Raw genomic sequence first — 14,319 nt, 5'->3', positions numbered from 1 at the left:
CATCTACCACCTTTGACATTAAGATCCTGATTGACACATGCTTAACCACTGGTGCAAAAACATCATCATAGTCAATACCTTTCTTCTGACTGAACCCTCGAGCCACCAATCTAGCTTTATACCTACTTGCTTCAACACCTGGAATTCTCGGTTTATAATTGTAGATCCATCTGCAACTTATTACGGATTGATCTTTAGGCCTATCAACTATGTGAAAGGTTTCCGTTTTTGATAGAGAAACCATCTCATCATCCATACCAGCATCCCATTTCTTCCAGTCTTTATCTTCTTTAGCTTCGTGATATCACTATGGTTCTTCAACCTCGATTTCTTCTGCAGCAATCAAGGCAAATGAAAACTGAGTGTAGTCTGCTAGTTTCTCTGGTGCTCTTGTAGTTCTTTTCTTACGATCTCTAACCAACTGATAGTTCCTCAAGTCTATCGCATGTATCAGTGGTTCTACTGTATCCTCATCAGATTCTGTTTTCTCTTTATCATTCACAACAATAGCTCCACCTTCAGCTGAACTTGATCCAGGTTTTTTAACCGTTATCACCTCATTTTCAACTGCTTCTGCGACATCCTTGACTTTATCTTGAGATACTCGTTCTTCTTCAGTCTTGAGATCCTTGTAAACCAAGCATTCATTAAACACCAAATTCCTGCTAATCACACACTTTTCTTCCTCCAATAGCCAGATTTTGTAACCTTTAGTACCCTGAGTATAACCTATAAAAACTCCTTTAAGTGCTCTGGGTTTCAACTTCCCTTGATCTTGATGAACATAGGCAACAGATCCAAACCTCCTTAGATGCTTGTATCCTGGTTTTCGGTTTAACCAAAGCTCCTCAGGAACATTGTAATCAACAACTGATGCAGGTGATTTGTTTACCAAGTATGCTGCCGTTGCAGCTGCTTCAGCCCAGAATGGTTCACCTAGACCTAACTCATCAAGAAGGCACCTAACCTTTTCCATAATGGTCCGGTTCATCCTCTCGGCTACACCATTTTGTTGCGGCGTATAAGTACAGGTCCGATGTCTTTCTATTCCATTCTTCTTACAATAGTCATCAAACTTCTGATTGCAGAATTCCAAACCATTGTCTTTCCTCAAAACCTTAACCTTCTTACTGACTTGATTCTCAACCAATTCCTTCCACTCACAAAATCTATCAAAGGTTTCATCCTTCATTCGAAGAAACATCAACCAGACTTTCCTAGTCTTGTCATCAATGATAGACAAAAAATATTGTTTACCCGAGAGAGAAGAAGTAACATTCGAAGAACCCCACAAATCAGCATGAATATACCCCAAAGCATCCTCCGTGTTGTGTCTCCCAACATTGAAACTCAGCTTCTTTGACTTACCCATCACACAGTGTTCACAGAATTCCAACTCGACAATATCCTTTTTGTCCAACAACCCTTTACCAGTAAGAATCTTCATATTGTTCACACTCATGTGTCCCAACCGACTGTGCCACAGCTTTGTATCTTCACTTGCTTTCCCCTCTGCATTACAGCTCTCGCCTAGCACAGTATGTCCATCAAGAATATACAAACCATGCACCAAATTACCTCGCAGAGCTGTTTTAGTATCCTTGTAGAAACGAAACCTGCCATCTCCACCTTCATGCTTATAACCAAGCTGATCCAAAGTACCTGTGGAGATGAGATTTCTCCTCAAGTTTGGCACATACCGAACATTTCTCAGCAATCTGATAGAACCACCATGTGTGTTGATCTTGATGGTTCCACTCCCTTTCGACTCAACAATGTGATGATCCCAGAGAAGTATCGTAGTGGAAACATTCTCTTTGAATTCAGTGAACCAATCCTTCCTAGATGTCATGTGATAGGTACAACCGGAATCAATCACCCATTTATCCTTGGCATCTTGATCATTTATACTCAAGGCTTCTGAGTACACAAGCTTCTCAACGAGAACACCAGCCTCTCCTTGACCCTCACCTTCAAATTTCTGCTTCCTGGCATAGCAAACTTTCTTAACATGTCCCTCCTTTTTACAAAACCAACACACAACCTTTGATTTAGTGTTAGACCTACTCCTGCTTCTGCCTTTTGACCCATTTTGTTGTCCCCTGGTTTGTGGTCTTCCTCGCTCATTCGTAAACAGGGTTGCAGACGAACCAGTGTTTTTTTCTTTCAACTCAGCCAGCTCTCGTTCCATTGACTTAGCTGATGAGAATACATCTTGACCTGAAAGGCTCTTGTTTCCATACTTAAGCGTGTGCTTTAGCTGGCTGTAACTCGATGGTAAAGAATTCAACAGCAAGGTTGCTTGAACCTCTTCTGTTACTTGAATCTCCAAGCTACCAAGTTCTGCAACAATCTTCAAGAAATCATACACATTCTGATCTATAGTCTGCGTATCAACCATCTTGAACGAGTAAAAGTTTAACTGCACATAGATCTTGTTTGGCAACGAAGTCTCCATGTACAACTTGTTTAACAAAGCCCACATCTCAGGCGCAGACTCACAATGATTTACCTTCCTAAGTACCTTATCACCGACGTGGTTGATGATGATGGTGAGAGCTTGCTGCGACTGAACAATCTTGATCGGATCAGGAACTTGTTTCGATTGCAGCGATGATCCATCAGAGGATTCATCAGCGGAAGCCATTTTTTCTTCACTCTTGGATAGCGGAACAGTCTTTGTGAGATCAAAATAAGTGAGGATTCTCTTTAAACCAAGAACACCTAATTGCGCCAAGATCCTTATCTTCCATAGCGAGAAATCGCTATCTCCATTAAACACCTTGATCTCTTCTCTAGTTGTCGTCGTCATCGATCGGATTGAGAGAAGACGTTAGAGCCGAAGCTCTGATACCACTTTGTTAAGAAAACTCTCACTTGTATCACGTATCAATGATCTCACAACCTCACAAACTCTCTCACGGTGTATCGCAAACGGTTTGAATCGATTTGAAGAAACAAAACGCAAAAAGAAAGAACAACGAACACACACAAGATTGTTTACCCAGTTCAATCAGATCGGTGTGATCTGACCTACGTCTGGGGCCGAATCAATTCGGCAATCTACTATATCAAAGAAGTACAAATTACAGAATCAGAGCAGAGCTCAACAACAATGGAGTCTCTCTCTCTCAACTTGTCTGTTACAAGAGAGAAAAAGATGAAACGAGATAATAAGAGAAGATAAGATTGAGCTGCGATTAATACCAAATATGTAGCGTTTCTGTAACAAACCCTCTTTCGCGAAAAGAGTATTTGCCATGCTTCACCAATTCCCGGTTCTGACTTCTCCACCAAATCGGATACTGATTTCTTCTAAACCAACAACTAAACCAGCCATTGAAATTGAATCAGAACCATACCTTTTAACACTATTGGTCTAGAGTTCTTAATCGGTCATGAAAAATTTCACGAGACTTACTCCTGCAAATAATTTTCTTATTTGATTTCCTCAAAACGTTCTTAAAACAAAAGTATATTTTTTTTTCGATGAAAACACTAATTAAGCAATGTGGCGAGTGGAAAACATGTCGTCTGATAGTTTATTTGACATATAAAAACAATTATAAGAAGAAAATTTGAAGTTAAAACAAAACCTCGTCATACCATCGGAGACGTCATCAGCTCATTTGCAAGAGTGATAAACAAATAAAGAATGGAGAGAAAATTTGGAAATGGCCGGATTTAAGAAAACAGGCCAAGAACATTTGGTTAGATTAATCCATGAATTCGGTAAAAAATTTACAATTTACAATTTAGACAATAGAAACTAGAGAAAATGATAAAAGTATATAAAATTAAGAGAATATGCACCAACAATGTTTTATCTCTCTTCATATACAATTATTTTTATATTTATTACATATATTACATGTTATTTATTTAAATATTATGTCCTTTCTTCTATTCACATAAATAACATTCTCTCTCGCTTCTTTTTTATTTGTTTTAACATGCCAATCATATAGAAATTTCTATCATTTTTTTTTCTCTTTCTTTCTTTCTTTCTTTCCCATTCTCTCTCTTCTCTTATGCGCACTCATGTTGAAACTTCTATTATTTTTTTTGGAACATGTTATTTTTTTGAACTACAAATAATATTTAGAAAAATTCTCTTTTTAACATGTTACTTTTTAGTGTAACATACTATTTTTATATGTTAAACGCTATTTAGTTTAATATAACATGTAAACTATAAATATTACATGTTATTTTAAAAAATATAACTGAATCTTTCATTCTTTCTATCTAACACTAAAACAAAAAGGCTAATTATATCATTTTACTTCACAAAAAACATGGATCTATTGATATTTTCCTATAAAAAATGTTTTTATAGTATTTTGTTAATTTTACTTCATATTTGTGCTATTTACTAATATTACTCTAAAATTAAATAGTTAAATACGATAAAATATTAGCGGTACAACAGTATAAAATTTGGAAATTTCATTTTTATATTGTTGTTTTTAATAATAACATTTTGATGATGGATAATTTTATAAGCGATATACACCGCTATAGAAGCACTTCCCCTTCACCTTCTACACATTCTGCAAGTGCTATTCTCCTAGATGTTGAACCTTTAATATACTTCACAGTCTCTCTAATCTTAGACAAAGCATCATCAAGCACAAGCAAACCATTTTGCACAATACGGTTTAAGATATGTGCGCAGCACCGCACATGAAAAAAATCTCCTCTACACAGCAAATTATCATCCAGATTAAGACGATCTTTCAATATATCTTGCAAACAATCGTTAGCTGTAGCATTATCCAAAGTAAGTGTAAAAACTTTCTTTTCTATACCCCACTCTTTTAAACATTCATGGATCCTACTAGCTAAAGCATCACCAGTATGAGGAGGAAGAATGTCACAGAACGACAAAATCTTGCTATTCAATACCCACTTTGCATCAATGTAATGTGCTGTCAAAGCAATATATCCATCTCCACCAAGTGAACTCCAACAATCAGAAGTTAAACATATCCTACTAGGAATCTTTGCTAGCTCAGACTTCAGAATCTGTTTTTCCTTTTCCCAAGTTCTAACCACATCAGTTGCAGCAGTGTTCCTTGTATAACACTTATAGTCTGGATTTAAATACTGAAGATAATCCCTCAACTCTTCATATTCAACACAAAGAAAAGGAAGATCATGTCTAATAATCACTCGACTAAACTTTTCCCTAGCAATTGTGTGATCAATCTTTGCTATTTTTCTTTCAACCCCCATTGAACATTTATTATGATGACGAATCATATTTGATGTTCCAGTAGTGGGCAACATCAAGTAATTCTTTGGGCAATTCTGACAATATGCTCTCTTATCACCATTCTCTTCTTCTTCTAGTCTAAAGTAATTCCAAACATCTGATGTCCTACTTCTTTTACGAGAAAGACTTACCAGACTTTTAGATTGTGATGTATCTGCTGAAGTTTGCCCATCACCCCCACCAAGAGAATATGCATCTTCACTGTCCATTGATCTAGAAAAATAGACAAAACAAATAAAACTATAATCAGTCAAGTAAAGAGGGGAATGTCCACAAAGATCACATACTCTTCAAGACACTTTTATAATCTAACTATAATCAGTCAAGTAAAGAGGGGAATGTCCACAAAGATCACAGACAAGTCATAGAGCAACTAGGCATTTCATACGGATGAAGAAATCTTATAAGATGAAAATTTGATATAACGGATGAAGAAATCTTATAAGATGAAAATTTGTAAACATGGAATAAAATTTGTAAAAATTAGTAAATGGTTAGTTTGTTTAGTTGTAAAGTCTCTGCACATGTATAGAAGTTCTGAAACCTGTTTGTAAATTCTAAACCTGATTCTTCACGTGTATAGAGTCTACCCATATGGCAAGAGATGAATGTGGCAAGAGGTGATACATAAAAAAACCCAATTTTGATGATACAAGAGATGATTGCAGAACTATGAACAAAAAAAATCCAATTTTCTAAACAAAACCCACTAGACCAACGCTTCCACCTCCCTAAACAAAATCAAACAAAAACAATTGATACACGACAACCCATAAACTAAGAAAACAACACAAAACCATCGAAATAATGAACACATACACAATCGAGATAACGAGAACAATCATGAACAATCATGAACAATAATAAAAACAATAATAAAAACAATCATGAACAATCATGAACAATAATAAAAACAATTATGAACCCAGATACTTAAAAAGAAAACCGAGAAAAAAATCAACTTAAACCCAGCAAAATACGGACATGAAAAGCTTAAGGGCCAATTATAACATGGGTTGAAAAAGAAGCGAACCTGAGAGGATTGGAGAAGAAAGAAGCTCAATTATAACATGAGTTGAAGCGACCTTAAGCTGGAGGATTGAAAAGTCTGAGATTTTACTCATATGCTTCTGAATCGAATTTGATTTTTTTAGAATCAAAATCACGATGAAGGTGTTGTTTTGGGGAAAAATCAAAATATTGATGGTTTACACATTTTGACCGGTTTAGTGGTTTTGCTAATTTTGACTGGTTTAAGCATTTGATGGATTAAATGGTTAAACCATTACCCATTATAACATAAGTCAATTGATCCATTAAACCATTTGACCCACTAATTCAATTTATTCATGAACTCATTAGGATAAAAAATTTTAACTCATTAGAATCCATGAGTTGAGTTGAGTTGTGGTGATCCATGAAACTTGACCCATTTTGACATCCCTAGATATAGTACCAATCAAAAACATTATTGTGTCGATACATTAAAGTAGTTCTCGAAGAATTTAACTTATCAAACAAAAAATCTAAAGAGAAAGATAAAGACAAAGATTTATGAATACTAGGAATAACGTGTTGACTACTTCACTAATCAGAACATGCAATGTACCAGACACCAATAATCTGTTTAAAAAAATATCCGTATTTTTTACATTGTTGAACTATTTTTTTTTTCTGGGTTTAACATTAAATAAAACCAAATATATATTGTCTTTAACTGAAGAACATGAATTTTCTCTCGTTATTCTATTTAAAAAATGTCAGAGATATATTACCAAGAATAAGAAAAAAAAAACGTCAGAGATAAAGTTAGAGAAGGGTCGTAAATCGAAATCTATATAAACAATTCACCGACATGCATGCAAACGTGCCAGGGAATGGCACAATAACCAGTTTTCATCATATTATGTTGGGTTGAGTTCACACGGCTTTGGCAGCTTTGCACTGCACGACCGCAAGTTGCAAACTTCATCGTCGTGAACACCACTCTTATAATTTTGGTTTCTTTATAAAATAGACTTCAAGTAATTATCAAACACTTATTTATTTCCAATAAAGGCCAAAAGGAAAAAAAAAAAAAAACACAATTTTTTTATTATCTATATGCATACAAGTCCCATATAATATAATTTACACTCGTAACATAACTATCTAAACATTTCAAACTAAAGCTGGTAAAATTGAAGCTAAGATAAACATCATGTATATATTTATTTAAAAGGAAATATTTAACTCAAACGTGGAATTATTTAATTTCTTCAAAGGAGACGATTATTAGAAAACGCTAGCACGATGTATTTGTTGCCTATGGTATCATTCAAATAAAATTTATCTTGTATTCAGTTATATCACATTCACCATATGCTCGCAAAATATTATAAATGAAGATTTATATCACAAACGTGACCTTGACAATTAGTCTATGAAGTTTTACTAGTATCACTTTATTATCCAAACTTGAATCTGTATAATGCATATACATTTTAATGTGCTTGCAACATACAATACCAAATTTGAACTTTTGAATTAACAAACAATCAGAACCGCGACAAAACAAGACTCGCTAGATTACTCAATTTGCAGCATGTTGGCATTTCTAGAAATTTGTAACAGGAGACAAACAAAATAAATTTTGCATTGGAACAAAAAGCCCAATTTTAGAAGAGTAAAAGCTAATGTGATTATATAGGCCCAAAAACAAAAGGGGCCAAAAATTTATTTAATTATTGCAATTTGTAGGATTATTTTGTTAGAGTACTATTTTGTAAATCTTTCTGATTTTCTTTACAGTCCCATTTAGCTCAGTGTGTTCGGATTTTCGGTTCGGATCGGATCAGATTTTTCGGATTGGGATATATAGAATCCATTTAGAATCCGACTGTTTTTCGGATCGGATTCGTTCGGATTCGGATCGGTTTTCAATTTTTTTTTAAATCCGAACTTAAACCGAATGCATTATATATATCATTTGGAGAGTAAAGTCAAAAAGTCGAGACAGCTTAGTTGGCTAGAACGTGTCCTTTTATCTTCAAGGTGAGAGGTTTGATTCCTTGTTCTCCTTAATGGTTAATGGGCCCGAAAATAATTTCAATTCATAAACCCAAATGTATAGAAATTTAATATGTATTCAGTTTAGCAGATAACCGCTCGGATTTCTGTTCGGATCGGTTTAAAACCGAAATCCGATTTCCAAGAGCTTCCTTTGAAGAGCTTCATTATATTAGATTAAAAAAGTTTACAAGAGCTTCCTTTGAAGAGCTAACTTAAAAGTACTAACTATTATAGGATAGTTCTCAAAAAAATGGTTTCATTGAATTGTACTATTTTAGCATATCGGAGAAGAATCCAAAAGATGTGCCCCCACCCCAAGTGATATAGAAAAACTCAAAACTCATATAAAGATTTTAGATGTTGTAGTCAATAGAGACCATTCTAGATAGCTTAATTCTAGATCTTGTTTTTATTATATGTATATCCTCGCCACATCCTCATTTGGATATTTATTACAAAATTAGCAAAATACTTGTAACATCTATAACCTTGGATATTTTTTAATTTTTGTAATTAGGACTTTTTGTAAAAACGAAAACTTTAAGTACCTATCCGAATAATTCCAAAATTAACAGTTACACTCTTATAAAACCAAAAAAATAAAACAAAATTAAAAAAATGTTATACTCGGAACAATTCTAGATATTATTCTCAGAAGTCTTTGGTCTTACCTTCTCTCGCTCTCTTCTATGGAAGAAGCTCAAGTGTTTATCATCATCATCCATTAAAACCCGAATTACTTTCCTTCAGTTTCTTCTTCCGATTCCTTCTTTCTCGATTTCGTCTAAAGCTTAAGGAGAGAAACATGGGTCACGCTTCGATTGCAACAATCTTATCTCTGTTACTAATTTCACACTTGGCTTCTGCGAAAATTTTGTTGATCGGGAAGAACAAATCTCTCTCCTTTGACGACATCGAATCCAATTTCAGTGAGTTCTTGTTACTGTTCCATTCAAATCCCCCCACTTCTGTCCTGTTTCTTCAATCACTGTAATAAAAAAAACATCAAAAGTCTTAGATTATGTAATGAAATGAAATTTATGGAATTAGCTGATTAGGGTTTTGATCGTATGTATTGAAAGTGTGAAACTTTGTTGTCTTTTTCAAGTTATGGTTTTATTTTGAATTTTTCCAATTTGTTTTTTTTTTTTCAGCTCCGATGATAAAGAGATCGGATCAAGGTGGTGTGTTGTACGTAGCAGAGCCGCTTGATGCTTGTTCTGATTTGGTTAATACGGTGACTGTTGTTGTAAATGGATCAAGTGTTTCTCCTCGTCCTCCGTATGTGTTGATTATTCGCGGTGGTTGTAGTTTCGAAGATAAGATTAGGAATGCTCAAAAGGCTGGTTATAAAGCTGCTATTGTTTATGATTATGAAGATTATGGATTCTTAGTTTCAAGTAATATTCACATCTTCTCTCTCACTCACGCTTTTGTATTGTTTTCTTGTTTTTTGATTTGGCTAATGATCTTGTGAACCTAATTGTAGTGGCAGGAAACCCCGCTGGTGTACTTATATATGGTACCTTTGTCTCTAAAGCAACTGGGGAAGTACTTAAAAAGTATGCTGGTCGTACTGATTTTGAAGTGTGGCTTATGCCAAGCTTCGAGACTTCAGCGTGGTCAATCATGGCTATCTCATTCATATCTCTCCTCGCTATGTCTGCTGTGCTCGCCACTTGCTTCTTTGTCCGTAGACATAGAGTTAGGCGCCGGCGTATAATGTCTCTTAGTGGCAGTGACTTCCCTCGTATGGCTAAAAACTTGCTAAGACGCATGCCTGTTACAATATTTAACGGTGTTTGCGATGAAGCGTCTACTTCTGTTTCTTGCGCTATATGTATAGAGGATTATCGTATTGGTGACAAGTTAAGGGTCCTGCCTTGCACTCACAGTAAGTGTTTTGAGACTCAGTTTGAAAGTATAAAGAATTCATACGTTATCTTTTCTTAAAATGGTGGTTGTTGTTGTTGTTTGTCTTGGTCAGAGTTTCATGTTGGATGTGTAGACTTGTGGCTTGGCCAAAGGAGATCCTTTTGTCCGGTTTGTAAACGTGATGCAAGAAGCAACAGCATCGATATGCCTGCGTCAGAGCACACACCTTTGCTTTCTCCTAGCGTGACCCCGACCTCATCGTTTCTCTTATCATCAACCTCCACAACCCCGTTACAGTCAGCTTATGAGCTGCCAATATCTATCAGAGTAGACCCTTCTTCACCATCAACTTCAATGCAGTCGCACACAGTGCCTATGTATCTCTCTCACTCTCGCTCCCACACAAGCTTCCAAAATGGGTCGTACTGGCGTTCCCCGCATATACCAGTCAGCCGAAGTTCAGCAGATCTCAGAAGATCTTACAACACACCCCGCCAGGGTTCTTTGCCTCGTTCTCCCCACTCAAGATATACACACATACTTAGCCCGGGAAATGCATCAAGGAGCTGGGTTGTTGGATCATTAACGAGCCGGCGCGAGCATTCAACTCTCGTAAACGACTCACGCAGGTGTTTTGCTCACTTTTCGTCTGCGAGCTCTCTGCCAGGTTGCTAAACAGGTAAAAAAGGTAACACCGTACTAACCAAAAGCTACAGTGTCGGGGCTCACTGCTTTGAAGAAGCAGTTAACTCCTCGAGGAATGAGGATGTTCCTCGGCTCTAATTCGTGACCATGCTGATTTTGGTAAACAAATAGAGTTGATAGAGTGTTCAGAGTGAGTGGTATATTCTTCAGCTGTACAATTGTGGAGATTGATGAATGTGAGATGAGTGAGTTTGAAAGAGTAAAGCGTGTTTTTTGGTGAGTCAATAAACTAACAACCATTGAGTGTGGGTATATATAACTAGCATATCATTTTGGTTCGTTGTCTATATATACTTCCGCTTCTCTTTCACAAGTTTAAACATGTGATTTTTTCTTTTTTTTTCTACTTATGTACCACAGACTGATTTGACACAAAGGTCAAGTGTATGTAAGTGTCGAAAACTGAAGAAACACAAGTAATATAACCAATTAAACACTCGAGTATCTGTATTGGCTAGGAGCATAGGACAAGCCTCTCTTCTGAATCCAAAACACAATGACGTCGTTCTATACTCTCTGGCTCGTATCTCAAGAACCCATTGTCCAACTCTATGTCTGGTCTCCATTGAGGCCGCCCTTCATATGAAAAATGGAGAAGTGTCTCTTATGTTTGCTTAAACCTAGATAACAATCCTACCAGATTCGAACTATTCCTAGCTCCCAAACAGAAACTGATACCAATCCCTTCATTTCCTAACTTTCCTCGCTAACATCCTAGTTCCTCAAATGTTGTCTCAGTTGGTTCAGAAATGTACTTAATCAGCGGATACATAAGGGAAAAAAGAAGAAACAGGAGAGTGTTTCTTCTCGATTGTGGATCTCATCAATGGCGTCAACACCCCAAGATGAGTGCTTTTCGGAAAGAAGCGATGAGAACTTTGGAGAAGTTAACTACCCGAAGACAAAAACTTGGCACCCCAAAGGGATGGGTGGACATGTTTATCGCGATAAAAATGAGGTTTTGGTTTGAGCTCGACTGTTTGCTTGTTTAGAGGTAGAGAATGCAAAACTAGGAAGCTAGTCTGTGGTGGTACATGCTTGTGTTTCTGAACGGTTTTAAGTGTTTTTTTTTTGTTTGTTATGGCGGTTTTGAACGGTTCATGCAAATAAAAAGAAGTTATAATTAATCCACAAAGCTAAATTATACAAATAAAACAAATTACAATTCCTCCATACAACTTTCTTCTAATCACACAAAAAGTAGTAACAACATTCACATACTAACAACCACAAGAGTAGTAAGAATCCCCAAGTTTCCTTTACTTTTGGTATATCACATTGGCATACCTGCAACATGAATTATATGACAACTCCATAATCATATGAAACATTTACTAGATATCAAAAACAATAGAAAGAGACTGACTTCGGTAGACTTGGGCATATCGAGAGAATTTTCAGTACCTGAAGAGGGTTTAGGAATTATTATGATGGTGTCGTTGTGACAGAATCGGGAATAGACTCACGCCGAAGCTCCTTCACAACAGTAGCTAGAGCCTCAGGGTTAACACCAAGATCACAAAGAGCTATGAGGACTGACAAAGTATGCCGGTCCAGTCCCGTGTCCAAGATGTTTGACATGCGAAACACAAGCTCTAGCGACTCTCTTGCAGTCCTAGATGCCTCCTCATCCATATTGATCAGGCCTGTTAAAAATCCACAAATTCGAAATTCGTAAGGTTGTTTAGCAAATTATGGTGTTTTCTACCAACCAAATAAGAGGAAAAAACATTTTATCTATGCAAAATCTTTAATAAATCAATCAGATAAAGCCTCAGCAGTTTGCATCAGAGAACCATGACCTACCAAAAGCGAAAATAATGACTCTTAGGCGATTTGGACATAAGAAGTTAGGAACATTGCTTCAAACTTGGCAAGGTTCAGACTACTAAAACATCAAAAACAAATATATATATATATATATATGCTAAGTAATTTTTTCATTATAATTGATGCATCTCAACTCAAAATCAGGATCCAAAGAGTTTTGATGAACTAACACAAACCTTCAATTGTAAACACCACGAAAATCGACAAATATTAGCTCTTCAATGTCACACAGATTAGATATTATGCTAAATTCTTGCCCATAGACTGGTCAATTGCAGTGAATCCATTCCATGGAATCACAAATCTGTCCTCTCATACCATGAAAGCTTGACTTTGAGCTTAAAGATAACTAAAACCTCAAAAGCTACAAACTTTTCTTTCACAAGATACAGAAGAACTAGTACTCTATCCTGAAAAGACTCTCAAGTTATACATTAAAGTTCTATACACGTTTTAAACCAAAGAGTCTTACACATGAAGATTAAAGATCAAGATATTAAAAAGGTTTTAGCTTTCTAATGATTTTTTTTTTGTCTTTTCAGATACCTGTGGCAACTAAACCAAATCTAAAGCTATAGTCTTTGCAGAGAACATACAATACAATTACCCAACAAATGACTAATCGCTCAAATTAGATAACATTGAAACACACACACACATCCAGATCTATCTATCTCCCCAACACACAAAGGTGATTCAAATTTGCTTCAGAAGCTAATAAAATTTTCTGAATCTGAACAGATCAATTTGAATGCCAAAAAAAAAACAGAACACTACCCAGGAAAAAAATTTCAATTAAAAAAAAAAGAAAAGAAAGAAAGTGTATCTCAGGTGAAATCGAGAGCGATTGCATAACTGGGTTCGATCAATTAATTTCGAATTCGAGAATGAAGATAAGAAAACTTACGTTTATGGAAATCGAATGCAGAAAAGTATGAAGCGTGGAGACAATCACAGTGAGACGGAGGAGGAGACGAAGATTGCTTTTTTACTTTAAGGTTTCTTCTTTCTTCGGTTCGGATTGATACGGTCAGTGATTGTTTAACCTTTTACTTTAAGTGAAAATGTCATAAAAACCTGTGAGTTCTGTCACAAAAACCCACTTTCCACTCATGGTATACTTTCCCAAGTTTTTTGGTTATTTGTCCACTTTCCTTTTATATTTTTGCCCTTACTAACAACTTACCTCTCTTTCTCTCTTTCTTTTCTCTCTTTTTCACTTCTTTTTTGTTGTTAACACTTTAACAAAGTAAAATATATTTATTTGTTATCATAAAACAAATTTTCTATTTATTTATATAAAATATGTTATGATTATATATTTTCTACATTTTAAGATACATATTGCTATATTTTTTATGAATTTTTAGATTATACAGTATCCATCAGTCGTTGAACATTTGTTCAATTATAAGTGGATAATCAATTGCAGTATTGTTAATAGATAGTTACTTGTGTTTATTCATACAAAATATACATACATAAATTTGGTTAGATCTTTATCCATAGCATATTATCCATAACACAACATAGACCAAATAAGTACAAAACCCTTTAATTCTAAATTTTAAATCCTAGAA

The 14,319-nt window shown here is 35.4% G+C and overlaps 1 protein-coding gene and 1 long non-coding RNA gene across 2 annotated transcripts; one reads left to right on the top strand and one right to left on the bottom strand.

Annotated features, from left to right (window-relative positions):
* Positions 8,950–11,245, top strand: LOC104707243 (receptor homology region, transmembrane domain- and RING domain-containing protein 4). The gene is made up of 4 exons (XM_010423550.2): positions 8,950–9,258; positions 9,484–9,729; positions 9,819–10,223; positions 10,317–11,245. Exons 1-4 carry the CDS (start codon positions 9,135–9,137, stop codon positions 10,877–10,879), a joined length of 1,338 nt encoding a protein of 445 aa, XP_010421852.1. The 5' UTR covers positions 8,950–9,134; the 3' UTR covers positions 10,880–11,245.
* Positions 12,011–13,777, bottom strand: LOC104707242. The gene is made up of 3 exons (XR_754591.2): positions 13,647–13,777; positions 12,314–12,555; positions 12,011–12,196 (listed from the first exon to the last, which is right to left on the bottom strand). It is a non-coding gene; the product is annotated as a mitotic-spindle organizing protein 1B (long non-coding RNA).

Source organism: Camelina sativa, chromosome 8 (assembly GCF_000633955.1).
Source record: "Camelina sativa cultivar DH55 chromosome 8, Cs, whole genome shotgun sequence".
NCBI classification, from domain to species: domain Eukaryota; kingdom Viridiplantae; phylum Streptophyta; class Magnoliopsida; order Brassicales; family Brassicaceae; genus Camelina; species Camelina sativa.
The sequence above is the reverse complement of the archived record's forward strand: the minus strand, read 5'-3'. Positions and strand labels throughout refer to the sequence as shown.